Source organism: Chlamydotis macqueenii, chromosome 4 (assembly GCF_036417535.1).
Source record: "Chlamydotis macqueenii isolate bChlMac1 chromosome 4, bChlMac1.mat, whole genome shotgun sequence".
Taxonomy (NCBI): domain Eukaryota; kingdom Metazoa; phylum Chordata; class Aves; order Otidiformes; family Otididae; genus Chlamydotis; species Chlamydotis macqueenii.
The window spans coordinates 26870423-26884328 of record NC_141559.1 but is presented as its reverse complement, the minus strand read 5'-3'; the positions used below and the strand labels follow the sequence as shown (position 1 = coordinate 26884328).

Sequence of the window (13906 nt, the reverse complement as noted above, 5' to 3'; positions counted from 1 at the left end):
TGTTGAACAGGAGGTTTTTATGCCCTTCTTGCCCATGAAAAAGACAGCAGTACACTGTTGATTCTGAGTGTTGCTGAGTACGAGTATTTTCTTGCCATGTAAGTACTATTTCTTTGGTAGTTTCTGCTCAGGCTAAATGTCTTGCTTGTGTCTCAGTTCTGGTCTCTTCACTGTGACTGCTAAGTTCATGTGCCTGTAGCCCATGGAGATGATAATGATCTAGGTGGCAACATATTAGTGATGTATAGAACAGTTTTCTTGTGTTTAAGCATTTTGTTTCCTGAGGAAAGCAGATAGCATCGGACATTGGCTGTATAGCGGACAGGAAGAGCACAATCTGCAGAATGCATGCCATAAAGCTACAGGAGCTGTATTGGACTCAGTGTATTACTGGAACAGTAGGACCTTACAACAATAATGTGGAGAACGCTGCTACAGAAGCATGACTAACCCAGGCTCCTTAGGAAACGTAGTCCTGCCTCCTTTTCACTGAATCTAGCTGGGTTGTTGTGCAGCTTTCCCAAAGGCTGACTGAAGTAGAGCAGAGAATAATGAGAGCTAACTGGTTGAAACAGCCTGGGGTAGATAACAATGATGCTAACGTGTTGTTGGAGGTGTTCTGTTTAGTGCTGGCAATCTGATTGCATAAAACAGCTTGTCAATCATTTATTCAACAGGTTCCTAAAACTTTCTTCTCTTTCTCCCTTTTTCAGACAGCATCAGAGGCCATATGCGTGTTTTCCTGCCCAATCTGTGAAATCATTCACCATTGTTTCACTCACATGCAGAATTAATCCCAGTTCCACCTTGTTGCCTGCCTGCAAGTGAGGATCAATGCAATGTCGTTTCTGGTCCTGTTGACAAAAAAAAAATTTAAGCCCATGTTTTCCAACAGTTGCACCTCCTTCATTGCTGGCATCACAGAGAGGCAGAGGATGTGCAAGGCTGGGATAAGTGCAGGCAGTTTAGCACCATTTTTTGAAGTTGGCTGTGCTGTCCCTCACCATCCTGATGAAGATGTGTTTTACATCAGTTGCAGATTTTTCTGCATTCAATGATTGTGTTGCAAGTGAGGCCAAGTAGACTGACTCTGTAATGAACAGAGTAATGTTAAATGTAGGGGATTATCATGCAAAATACGTTTGGTACAAAAATTGATTAACATGGGCAGTTAGAAATCAGTTTAAAAGGCATATGCAGAAGGGTATATGAAATTTTACTGGACTTTGAAAGGTAAATTATTGTTTATTTATGGGGAAAAAAAATTATTTATGTTGTAGTAAGATTCAGAAAATTTCAACAGAAATACCATTTATAGTTTTTAAAGAAGGATCAAGTATATGTAGAAAAAGCTTATGGGAAAGAGCAAATTAATTTGGAAGACCTGATGCAAAAAAAAACCATTTGGAAGCTTTTGAATTAGTATTTCCAAAGCACAGTGTTTATCAGTACAGAAGGTAATTTGATTGTAATTGTCTGATAGTTTTTATGACATTTTTACCCTTTCAAGTAGGGTGGAGGGATTTAGGTGATTGAATAGCTAAGAGGGAGGTGATTTAGCTGATTGAATTGCTGGATTTTACTGATGCCTCACAGTTTTCTTATTAGCATGGGACTTACAGAGATTGTTACATAGCATATGACAGATAATATTTACTCAATAAATACTGCTTTTAAATACACCAAATATAAAGTTGGTTGAAAAGCAGAATTGTATAGCTCCAGAGGAAAAGTAATTACATTGAAAGTTTCATAGAGAATTTGGACTTGGATTCTTTTCTCCTATTCTATTTTGCAAGAAATATACTTGTTACATTAGCATCACAAATGCAGAATATGATTGTGCATGCCAGCAACTCCAAATCAAGTGTTTTTTACACATGTCATAGTGTGATTTAGTGTCTTGGAGTAGTGTGGTATTTGTGGTTGACTTTCTTAGCCTTAATGAGGGCGAAATACTTACAAGGGAGGAAGGATGGATTTGTGGTTAAGTATGAAATTGGAAAACAGGAGACTTTCTGGTTTGATGACATATTATTTGATTTGTGGGAAAATAATTTTTTTCTTCATTAATTTCTGCTTATGTAAATGGGATAGTTACAAAAAGTATTGCCTGATTCTGCTGAATAGAGGACTTAATTTGTTAATATTTGTAATGTGTTTTAAGACAAGGAGGAAGTTAATATTAAAAAGTGGACTTGAAATAAGTTACTCATTTAATCAAATAAAAGTTACCTGACAGCAGACTACCCTGAAAGCAATATCTTTTACTGATGTGATTATGTTCAATTCATAGCTTCCTGTAACAATGAAGATAAATTTTAAAGTTGTTTGCGTGTGATTTCTGTCCTATCTATCATATTCTATCATCTACTATATCTACCAATATAGAATCATAGAATGGTTTGGGTTGGAAGGGACCTTTAAAGGTCATCTAGTCCAAGCCCCCTACAAGGAGCAGAGAAATCCCAACCAGATCAGGTTGCTCAGGGTCCTGTCCAGCCTGGCCTGGGGGGCCCCATGGGTGGGGCATCTACCACCTCTTTGGGCAACCTGCTCCAGTGTTTCACCACCCTCATTGTAAAAAAACTTTTTCCTAATATCTAATCTAAATCTACCTCCTTCTATTTTAAAACCATTACCCCTCGTCCTATCGCAACAGGCCCTGCTAAAAAGTTTCTCCTTGTCTTTCTTAGAAGCCCCCTTTAGGTACTGGAAGGCCGCTATAAGGTCTCCTGGAGCCTTCTCTTCTCCAGGCTGAACAGCCCCAACTCTCTCACCCTGTCCTCACACGAAAGGTGCTCCAGCCGTCTGATCATCTTCATGACCCTCCTCTGGACCTTCTCCAACTGGTCCATGTCCTTCTTATGTTGGGGCTCCAGAGCTGAATGCAGTACTCCAGGTGGGGTCTCACAAGAGCAGAGTAGAGGGGCAGAATCACCTCCCTCGACCTAACGTATCTACCACTTCTATCTTTTCAACTCTTTTCTTAATATTGCCTGTCCAGTCGGTGCCGTGGAATATTCCAGAAACTGGTTATGTTCTGTTGTTTTTTCCCCTCAGGAATGGTTGTAGCCACAAAATGTATGAAACCTGTATTTAGCCCTGCAGCTGAAGTTCTAAACACTGAGATTGCTGGGCACAGTCTACCCCAAGTGAAGCAAAAGTATGTATTATTGTTCAAGAGGAACAGGTCCCATGCATAAAAGAAAGGTTCCTTTCACTAGAGAAAACTGTACGTAAGTTTAATTTCATTAGAACTAGGATTCCTGTTGTTTACATGCTTTTTTAGTTGATGTTCCTTGTATTTCCAGTTACATATGTTGCTCATGACATTGGTTCTGTCATGGAGTTTAGCACTGCACTGTATTGTTTTCTGGAAAATACGAGTACTGTTCTAAGCGGTATATTTAACACATTCCTGCATGCGTTGTTTAACTGTACTGTGCCAGATGTCACTCTGTCACACTCGCTATCCCAGAAGCAGCAGTCGTCACCACCTTTACCCTCCCTGCAGCAGTATTAGCAAGCCCCACTCTATCAGGGCATTTCTTCACTTTGCCACCTTATCACCAAAATTCAGTTTTGTGTGTAGTCAGATGTGCCTTTATCACTTATGGTGTAGAATACAGCAATATATACGTAGGGCTTCATCCCCTGCGAAATGCTAGGTAACTCAGAACCTAATGGGCTTTCTAGTGGCACAGGCAACTGCAAGTATTTTAGACTCTTCTTCCACTCTCAACACAGAGTATCTTAACAAGTTTAGGGTCTTGATTTTCATAGAAGGGTCTCAACCTGAGCTCAATATATCTATGAAACTGAAAGTCTGAGATGAGGATCATGGCTTCTTTGGCAAAAGGTACATAAAGATCTTTATGGGGAAATAGAGAAGAGTAAAACAAGCATGGTGGGAAGGGTCCCTATGCTTGCACAAATAAACACCTTCTCAGGCAAAGTTTACCTTCCTATTTGCAATTGCTGCATGTGTTCTGACTTTTTCAAGCACAAGGGTACAGCATTGCTATTCAAAATACTATGGCTTCCTCTGTGTTTCTGCTTCACTCTTGCTAATTTGCAGCTAAACACCTGACTATCATGTTGTACTCAACCAAATGTCTTTCTGGCATCTTTGAAAAAGCTTTCTTGGACACTTGCCCATGCTCCACTTCATGCTCTGTTGGGTAGCTGGGTATGTGCTAGTCATCTGAGTGCTTGATGCACTGCTGCTAGACTTTTATTGCTATTGTCTTGCTGAACATCAGGTCAGGTCATGCTAGCTATGGCTTCAACATTTGCCAAGCTTTCATACTGCTTCACTAAACATAAGGCATGAAAGTGCTTCTAGTAATGCTTCCAACAGCTTCTCCATCTCCTATATATTACCTTGATGCACACCCCCACAGCAATGGGGTATGGAAGACCGCTTTTAAACCCTTAACCCTTAAGATTTGGTTCTTTGCCAGCTCACTGAGAAATGTTTCTAGTGTCCTGACTAAGAGAAACTACCTCATTAAGAAAACTCCACTGGCATTGATAAAGCATTGCCAAAATAAAGAATTCATAGATGACTGGATCTTCAGTCTCATTGATGAGTATGGAAGTGCAATATATGATCTTTCAGCGGCTGGTTAACTTCTTTTCAGGCTGATGCTCCAAAACAAATTGTAAAAGCAGCAGAAGTTAACCAAGAGCAGACAATTTTAATCGGAGCAGGCACCAGGTCTGACCAGCACACTAGTATTAACATACAAGAGTGCCAAACACGCTGCTGAGGAAATCTTCACTACTGAGTGCGGTCTGGAGAGATTAAACGATCTTACTATCGTTTGTGAGTATGCATGTTTTAAAGGAGCAGCATGTGCTTTAAAGGTGCTGTCTACGTAAGTACTCTCTGCAGCATTGCATCAAAGGAATTGATTTTTCTGCCATGTCCCTTTGGACGTCAGAGGGAAAGTGTCAGGTTGCCCTGGACCCTAATTCACAATGAAGTTCAAATGTTGCTTTTGGCACCTGTCCTGAACGTGGCTGCAGTGTAATTTGTGGGCACTTCCTTTCCGCATGTTGGAGAGATGCAGGCAGATGCTGTTACCAGGGAGAAATCCCTGTGGTTATCATAACTAGGGTTTCTCCTCTTTCGTCCATAAAATCTTGACAATGAATTAATTCTGCAAGGTCTGTTATTCCACATCACACATCCAAGTGGGAAAAAAAAAAGTGATCAATCAGTCAAGGGCTGGAAATCGGCTCCGTATTTCAGCAAGAATCTGATCTGTGCCAGATGCTCCCCTCTCTTTTCCAAATGTCACTGTGTCATTGTCTTCACTGTTTGGCTATCAGCTTCTCTCGTGAATGAAGGGGGAACCAGATTTGGTCCTTGGTGCACTTTTTATATCTATCAGAGTCCTCTAAGGGGGCTTGCTCGTTATCTCAGCCATAGGTAATAAGAACCTTGCAGAACCATCACCTTGTAGCTTTTACAGTTGTTTTTTTTTTTCTGTATGTCTGGAAAGCGCTGGGTTGAGACTGTGAACAGAAAGCTCGGCACGGTGAATGTATGGTCCTGAAATGATGACAAAAAGAGGGGAAGGAGCAGTGGAGGGGGCTTTCTGCTGCAAACTTGAGCAGAAACTGGTCCCCTCTGGGGAAAGGTGTAATTTTCAAAAGCTCACTGGCACAATTTGTATCTTGTGCAAAAAAGAGTTAGCTTTGTGTAGGGTTGCTTGAATTATCTGTGAAGTGTTTTGAAGGTGGAAAATGCTTTGTACAGAGCTACCAGCTCAAATCTAAGCCTGAAATCATATTTGGCATCCAAATGCTCCCTAAAGGGTTTGGCTTTGTGCTACAGCACAGCCCAGATCTTTGTTTTCTGCTTCTAAGCTGCAGCCAGAGCCTTGTAAGAACAGCTGATGAGACTTAGCCTTCATTTAGGCACAAATCAAAACCAATGCCCCAACCGAAGTCCAGGTTGTTGGCCCTGTTTGTCCGTCTGTAATCAGAGGGATCTCGGAGCAGCTCTGACCCTAAATTGGTGACGAGTACTGAGCGTTCCTCAGTAAGTCCCGAGAGCTGTAGTTCATAGAAACAAAACAAAAATAACTGCTGTATTTTAGCATGTTAAAGCAGAGTACAGATGCAGGCACCGCTGTTGATAGTGGTGCTGGGATGTTGTTACACGCTGCGTAGGTGATGTTTAAACTTGTCACTTTTTTTCTTCGGGACGAGGGTGGAGACACCTGATGTTGCACATGCCAACATCTGAGAGCTATTAATAAGAGTGTTTCAGCCAGGAAAATGAACAAAACAAAACAAAACCCCAATACACCTTGTAATTCTTTTGCAAAGGTTTATTCTGGGAGAAGTGTGGTTGGCAAAAGGTGGCCAAATCTTTTGATGTGGGCTTTGCTGGCAGAGAGGAGCGCGTGGCTGTCGCACTTGTGGAAGTTCAAGCTAGAAAAACGTGTAAAAAGAAAGCCCACCCTTCTTGGTGTCTTCAGAAGGCCCCAGTCAGAAAGAGATGGGGGCTCACTTCCACCAGCTCCTACCCTGGGCCCACTGGTACGGCTTCCGCACGCCGGCGCCAGGCCCAGTCGAGGGCTGGCGCGGGGCGCCAGGTGCCCCTCGGCGGGGAGGCGGCGGCCCAGCCGCGGGCGCCTCTGCTGGGGGCGGGCGGCGCTGCCGCTCCCCGTGCGGCGCCTCCTCCGCCCGGCAGCCAGGCGGGCGGGCAGAAGCGGAGGGGCTCGTCCGCCGCCGCCGCCCCCCAGGAGCTGTGGCAGCGCAGCCGGCGGCAGCCGGACGCCCTGCCCCGCTCCGCCGGCCGCCTTCGCAGCGCGGAGGTGGGGAGCGCCTCCGCCACCGCGGCCAGCCCGCGCAGCGGGAGAGCCCCGCCGGCCATGGAGCTCTCCCTGCGGCTGCTCCTGGCGTCCTGCCTCTCCCTGGGGGGGGCGGCCGGGGAGTTTGACAGAAGGTAGGGGCGAGCGAGGGGCGGTGGTCGGGGGCCGGCCAGGCAGGGAGCGGGGGGCTCCTAACTGCCACCAGACCGCCGGGGCGCGAAATGGCGGCGGGGGGGCTGGTTACCGGACCCCCCGGGGCTGCCTCTCGGGCGGCCGGAGCCCCCGGCGGGACGTGTCCGGGCCCCAGCCGAGCAGAGGTGCCCGCGGGCAGGGCCGGCTGGCTGAGGGGCCGGGCGGGCCGCAGGTGGAGGCGCGGGGCCGGCGGGACCCGATGCCGCTGCCGGGCGACCCCGGCCCCCGCCCCGCGCAAAGCGACCTGAACACGGGCTGAGGTATAAAAAGTTCATTGCTCTGGCAGGGCTGCGTCTTGCGAGAATTAAAAACAAAACACTTTGCGTGCCGTAAAAATAAAATTAGTTTATTGACGCCTCGAGGCACTTGAAGCAGAGCACGGTGAAGATTGCGACGCAAGTTTTAACATGAAGCGAGGTGAAAATGAAGGAGCTGCGGCTGGTGGGTCCTGCTGAGCCGTGTCAGGTGTGGGCAGGGGCTGCGAGGCGAGTTGGGGAGTGGGCGCCTATCAAACGGCCGGCGTGGCCCCCCACGCCCCAGGTTTCCTCTAAGGATTTGTTCCAATGCAGCCTTCACGTTATTTCAGCTTGTCATTAAAAACCGTGAATGTTTTGTGTCAGTGCGCTGTAATTGCTCGAGGCTGTGGTATCTTTTCCTTAGAACAAGGGAAGACTATAGCTCGCCTTTTGTATTTAATTTCTGTTTGACAGTTCAGGAAGCTTTTGGTTTGTTTGTTTGTTTTTTTTTTTCTTTAGTGTTTCAGTGAGAAAATTTTATCTCGCTTATAGATTGTAAAGTAAACCAGTGCTGAAACTCTATGATAGTGGTTTATTCCATGTTTCAGACTTCTGAAATTATTCAGTACCAGCCTGGGAGTGGCAGCAGTGAGCGTATTGCAAAGCACATCAAATTTTTCAGGCTTTACAAAGTTACCCTAACTATCTTATCCCCTTTTTGCCTATAGTCATTTACATTTTCTGAACTAAACACAGTGTTAATGATAGAAATGTCATAGACTCAGCTTAGAGCAGTTACTGTTTTTTTTTTTAAAAAAAGGATACGTATCTCCATACAGGAGAGGTTTTTGTTGGTCTTGGTCTTTTCTTGATGTAGAATATTTTTAGCTACTTTCAAAATGTTTCATCCGACTTCTTTGAACTGTCTTGTTCAGGTGGCCCAGACAAATAGTCTCCTCCATAGGACTGTGTCGGTTTGGAAGTAGAATTGACTGCTGCTGGGGCTGGGCCCGATTGCCCTGGGGACAGTGTCAACGTGAGTATCATTGCTGCTGGGGCTTCTAGTCACTTGTAGAAAAGGCTTGTACACACCTAGTCACATCTTTCACACGTTCACACACACATTCTTGCAACGCAGGGCTTAGGCTTTTGCATGTGTGAATGTGACTTATAAGGATGTTGTCAGGTTAAAATTCTGTCTGTTATTAACACTACTAAAATTATTGCAATTAAGTAAGGTAAACTTTAGTTAGGACAGTTGAGAATTTTGGAATTTCTGTTTGGTTTCTGTGTCATTTCATGCTCTGATCTAATAGCCGGGCGTAACACTACACTGTGTCGTGTTACAAGCACTGCAGGGTGAGAATATTTGTGTTTGAGAAGGAAATAAAAATTATTGACATTTCACTTTAAGGGTTGATGGAAATGTTCCAGTTTTTATTAAATTCAAATATTCTTTTGGTAACTCCAAACTAAGGGTATAAATGCACCTGACAGCATCCTTTTACTGGGTCACATGTGAAGAGAAATGTCTCTGAGATTCTCACGTCTATCTAGAATCTTTGATATACTTGCAAGATAACCAGGTAGGTAAGTCTCCACCATTAACTACATCTTCAAAAGGTATTCTGTGGTGGCAGCTACCACTGTGTAGAAGTTAAAATTGTTAGGGCTGTCATAGAGACCTCAGTTTGTTAAAATTACAGCCTTTGATGCTGGGAACGCTCACTCATGTGTTTAACAGTGCATATAGGAGTGATACCCCCTAAGTTTTTGTAGGAGTGAACCTATAAATACTAGTTCTATCTTTTTTAATATTTAGATGCAAATTTCTGCAAACAAGATCATTTTCTGCCAAGCCATTTTTAAAGTGAAATGGATATTAAATATTCTAAGTTGCTTAGTCTGCAGGGCAATGACTATAGGTGGCAAATATCAGGCAAAAGGTAGAAATAGCGTTGGCAATGCAACTATAGGCCCTCAGCAAAGGTTTTGTTCAAATCTGTAAACAGTAAGACTGACTTCTTCCTTCCCAAGTGTGTTAAAAGCCCACAGTGTTTAATAGGTATATAAGATGTATATAAGATGTATATAAGTTCTCAGGTTGATGTCTCTTAGGCCATACCGTGAATCATTTTGATTTTCAGGGTTGTAGCTGATAACAAGTAGCCCTTTTCCTGGGATGAATGTTTATAGAGAAGGAAGGAGAATGTGAAGTAGGTTGGTTGGGGCTACTCCAGAGATGGTAGAATCTATATCCATCTTTCATAACACAGTTTTATTTGAAAATTATTGAGCATTTAAATGTATGAGGCTACAAAGACTTAACTGGCACATATCAATAATTAGCTTTGTTAAAAAAAAAACAAACAACAAAACCAAACAAAACCCCAAAACACTAAAAGGGTCTCAGTGTGGCCCTTTCCTTGGACAAATTGTCTCCTGTGTTGTAACCGTAAATTGCAACTCATGTTCAGGTTGAAAGGCCATTTCAGTTACATTTGTCCTTTAATTTCTCACTGTTAATTTCTTGCTATTACTAAGTCTGATTTGGAGCTGCATTTTACCTTGAGAGATAGGAATAGCAGAAAGTGGTACTATCAGAAGATTCATAACAACAAGTTGAAAACAAGACAGAAGTAATAATACACAGAAAGTATTTTTTTATTTTCTACTCTTTGAATTTTTTCAGTAAGGTTATTTGTAGTGCCAACTTTTCCAGATACTGTAAATGCTCTTTTTTTTAAGGCTAAAGCTATGTGAATTCTCACCTCCTCCCACTGCATTTTAGTCCGTTATTCACAGATTTGTTCTCCGTGCACATTTCCAAGATGGATTTTATGTGGTCATCACCAGTATTTGGGACCAGACTGTCAAAAGAATACAATTATTGCTTAGATGTCTACATGCAATTTTTTCCCTTTTTTTTTTTCACACTGATAATTTTGGAATCAGTGGTTCAGAAGAGTCTCTGACATTTGGGTGAAGACCTCATTAAAAACTTAGCAATTCCTTCTAGTTTTCAAATAGGAGCCAAACTCTTAGCAAAATAAAACAAGAAAGTCTGCACCAGTGGTGGGTGGTGAAAATTCCAGTCATATCACAGAGTGGGAGATTACACTAAATTAAAGTGAATCTTTCTAGTGCTCACAGCCAAATAGAAAATCTGTACTCCTTCGGTATGAAGGATTCACCTGGCTCAGAAGACATCATTCCTGGCCTCAAAGCAAAACTTGAATATTTTACTGTACTAAGGGATATCACTGAAAAATTTCCAAAAAGCCAAGTACACAATTCTTTCTTCTAATTTCTCTATGGAGAAAGGCCGACTTCTTAGTCCTGTCCCTGAAATGAGTGGCATAAATACATGTCAGACTTTCTCTACTAGATGTATGTGTTCTTTGCTGTTTCTAGAATAAATTGTATTTCTGCAATGAAAAAAATATACAGTCAGGCTTAAAAATTAATACTGAGACCCAGTGTACAAATGAGTCCAAAAAAGAAGCTGTAACTATTCAGGCAATAATACTGAGCTCTTTATCAGTGAGCTTGAAGTGCTTTTCTCAAACTAGTTTGAGCCATCCCTGGTATGCCTGCAAGTGCTACAGCACCTTTGGACTTTCGTCTGCTTACTCGTGCGTAGTTTACTATGTAGGCACTGATCACCTCTGAATTTATCTTTCTGACAACAAATGTAATGTGGGAGCCATGCTGGAGCCAGAGTGTAGCAAGAGTATAGGCTCTGATTCAGGACGGGGTTGTCCCAATTTATGGAGACCTCTGAACCATGATGAGCCAGTTCTGTTTAATATCTCCAGTTCTGTTTAATAACTTTATCAGTGATTTGGACGAAGGGATTGAGTACACCCTCAGTAAGTTTGCAGATGATACTAAGTTGCGCAGGAGTGTTCATCTGCTCAAGGATAGGAAGGCTCTGCAGAGGGATCTGGACGGGCTGGATCGATGGGCCAAGGCCAACTGTGTGGGGTTTAACAAGGCCAAGTGCTGAGTCCTGCATTTGGGTCACAAAAACCCCATGCTACGCTACAGGCTTGAAGAAGAGTGGCTGGAAAGCTGCCTGGTGGAAAAGGACCTGGGGCTATTGGTCAACAGCCAGCAGAACATGAGCCAGCAGTGTGCCCAGGTAGCCAAGAAGGCCAACGGCATCCTGGCTTGTATCAGGAACAGTGTGGCCAGCAGGACCGGGGAAGGGATTGTGCCCTCGTACTCAGCACTGATGAGGCCACAGCTGGAATACTGTGTGTAGTTTTAGGCCCCTCAGTACAAGAAAGACATAGAGGTGCTGGAGCACATCCAGAGAAGAGCAACAAAGCTGGTGAAGGGTCTGGAGAACAAGTCCTGTGAGGAGTGGCTGAGGGAACTGGAGTTGTTTAGTCTGGAGAAAAGGAGGCTGAGAGGAGATCTTACCACTTTCTACAACTACCTGAAAGGAGGTTGTAGCGAGGTGGATGTTGGTCTCTTATCTCAAGTAACAGGCAATAGGGCAAGAGGAAATGGGCTCAAGTTGTGGCAGGGGAGGTTTATGTTGGGTATTACGAGAAATTTCTCCACTGAAAGGGTTGTCAGACATTGGAAGAGGATGGTGAGGGAAGTGTTTGAGTCACCATTCCTGGAGGCATTTAAAAGATGTGTAGATACGGCACTTAGTGACATGGTTTAGTCATGGACTTGGCAATGTTGGACTCGATGATCTTAAAGGTCTTTTCCAGCCTAAATGATTCTATGAGCCATGGACAAGTGATGGCTAGCATACCTGGATATATTTTCTGCTGTCCAGAGCTGCTCCACCAAACACATGTGGGCATGCCTTCTGCCCACAGCTATTGAGAAAAAAATGTGTTAGTTTAAACCAGCTGTGTGATTTAAGGTAGTGGTTTAATCATGACAGCGGTTTAAGCCTGTACGTCAACTCTCACAGAGCAGGATTGTAGCACAGCTGACAAGCAGTAACTCACTAAGCCTTGGTAACTCCGTGCTCCTGATCTTCCGTCCATAATCCATCCATACAGTTGCAAATGGAAACCGAACTCTGTTAGCTGAGCTTGCTTTTGTGGAGTAATCACTTTTATATCCCTTTGACTGACGAGGGAGTACACATAGAGCATAATCTTGCTTACTGCTGCTTAGTAACGCAAGTCAGCATAACTGAGCTGTCTTTTTCACATAAACACATGAAAAGCCCCTCCTGTAATTTACATTCTTCCTTTAAAACATTCTCTGTCTCCTGTTAATGAATTACACCAATCAAGACTTGTACATGTAAGGAAGTGCATATAGGTCTGATCTGTCTCTAAATTCGCTTCCAAAGCATGCCAGTGTCAGCTGTAACATCTCAGCTAGTAGAAATATTCTCTCTTCAGTGACATGAAATTGCCTTCCCAAACGCCCTTTCCAATTCCAGCAAATGCTCTTAGAAAGTGTCCCTCTAACTGAAATAGTCAAGAACTTTGAAACAGACTGGATTTTTCTTCTTTTCATTTCTTGCAGGTTGTGAACGCCAAAGTGAGATCCACATTTAGGCAAATAGATCAGTTTTTGAGATTGATACAGATAAAGCTGTATTTTCAAAGGGACTGAACAAATATCACTCAAATTCACTAGCATTTCTTAGTCCTTGTAAATTTAAAATCCATCCATGCTTATTTAGTGACCTAATCTAGATTTAGAACTGTGGGATGCGTTCCATCGCTAACATAACTTAGTGGCTTTTCTGATATTTTGATCTGGTATATAGACTAGGTTATTGGTTAAACCTGGTGTGTAGAAAGGCTAATTTGGAAGCAGGAGAAATGTTGTTTAAACAAGAACTCTTAGTTTGTGTGGAGTAGCCTTATAATCAGTAGAGCTGATGCTTTACACTGATGGACTCACAGCATCAGTGCTTTAAAGTTAGATGTTAAATATTCCAGTTGAAATTACTCCAAAAATCCCATGTTGTTGCCAAGCCTGCAGGATTTGCTTGCACCTTAATAAGTAGTAGTGGGAGTCATAGCTGTAAGTGGGAGTAAACACACGAAAACCTACTTCTGTGAAAAATGGTATGTTGATAAAGTACCTGATGAGTGTGTGTAAAAACAGGGCTGTCTTGCATTTTTATGTCTTATTGTTGTGCCCATAGCAGCACTATAATCCAGAACAAAGTGAGGGTAGAAAGAGTTTCTTCTGGCTTTCTTCTCTCATTGTAGGGGGTTTTGACTTCCTGTGACAGAACATGTTTGGCAAGAGCAGGTATCAACAGTACATTTTAAGTTCGTAACACCTTTTACATTGCAAGGCAACTGCGTCTGTGGTAGTGAATGGGTTGTCCTAACCCAGAACCCATTCGATGGATTTTAAAGCCCAAGTCGGAGCATGCATCATTGCACATACCTTGCACAAATGCACTTTTCTGTGTGCCATCAGAAAAAAAATTGCCTTAGGAAGTTGATTCAACCTTTTTTTTTCCTTTTTAAAAATGTGTTATTCAGCATTAATTTCCATGGTTTGAAATACCTGTGCGAAGAGAGTTTCCAGCAGTGGTAGGGCTGGAGCTCAGTTATTTGAGCTGGATGAGAAATGTCAGCTGCAGAATAGAAAACAGTTGTGTCCATTCCTGTATTCTAGCTACTGTAGTCTAGGAGACCT

At 43.0% G+C, this 13906-nt stretch overlaps 1 protein-coding gene across 3 annotated transcripts in view; it reads left to right on the top strand.

The window, feature by feature from the left end:
• Positions 1–6818: 6818 nt before the first annotated feature.
• Positions 6819–13906, top strand: part of NPNT (nephronectin) — a 54027-nt gene continuing 46939 nt past the window's right edge. For all 3 annotated transcript variants that reach the window (XM_086746492.1, XM_086746493.1, XM_086746491.1), the window contains exons 1-2: positions 6819–6967; positions 8197–8297. In XM_086746492.1, coding sequence (XP_086602618.1) covers positions 6894–6967; positions 8197–8297 — 175 coding nt within the window. In that variant the 5' untranslated portion in view covers positions 6819–6893. The remainder of the gene's footprint in view (positions 6968–8196; positions 8298–13906) is intronic.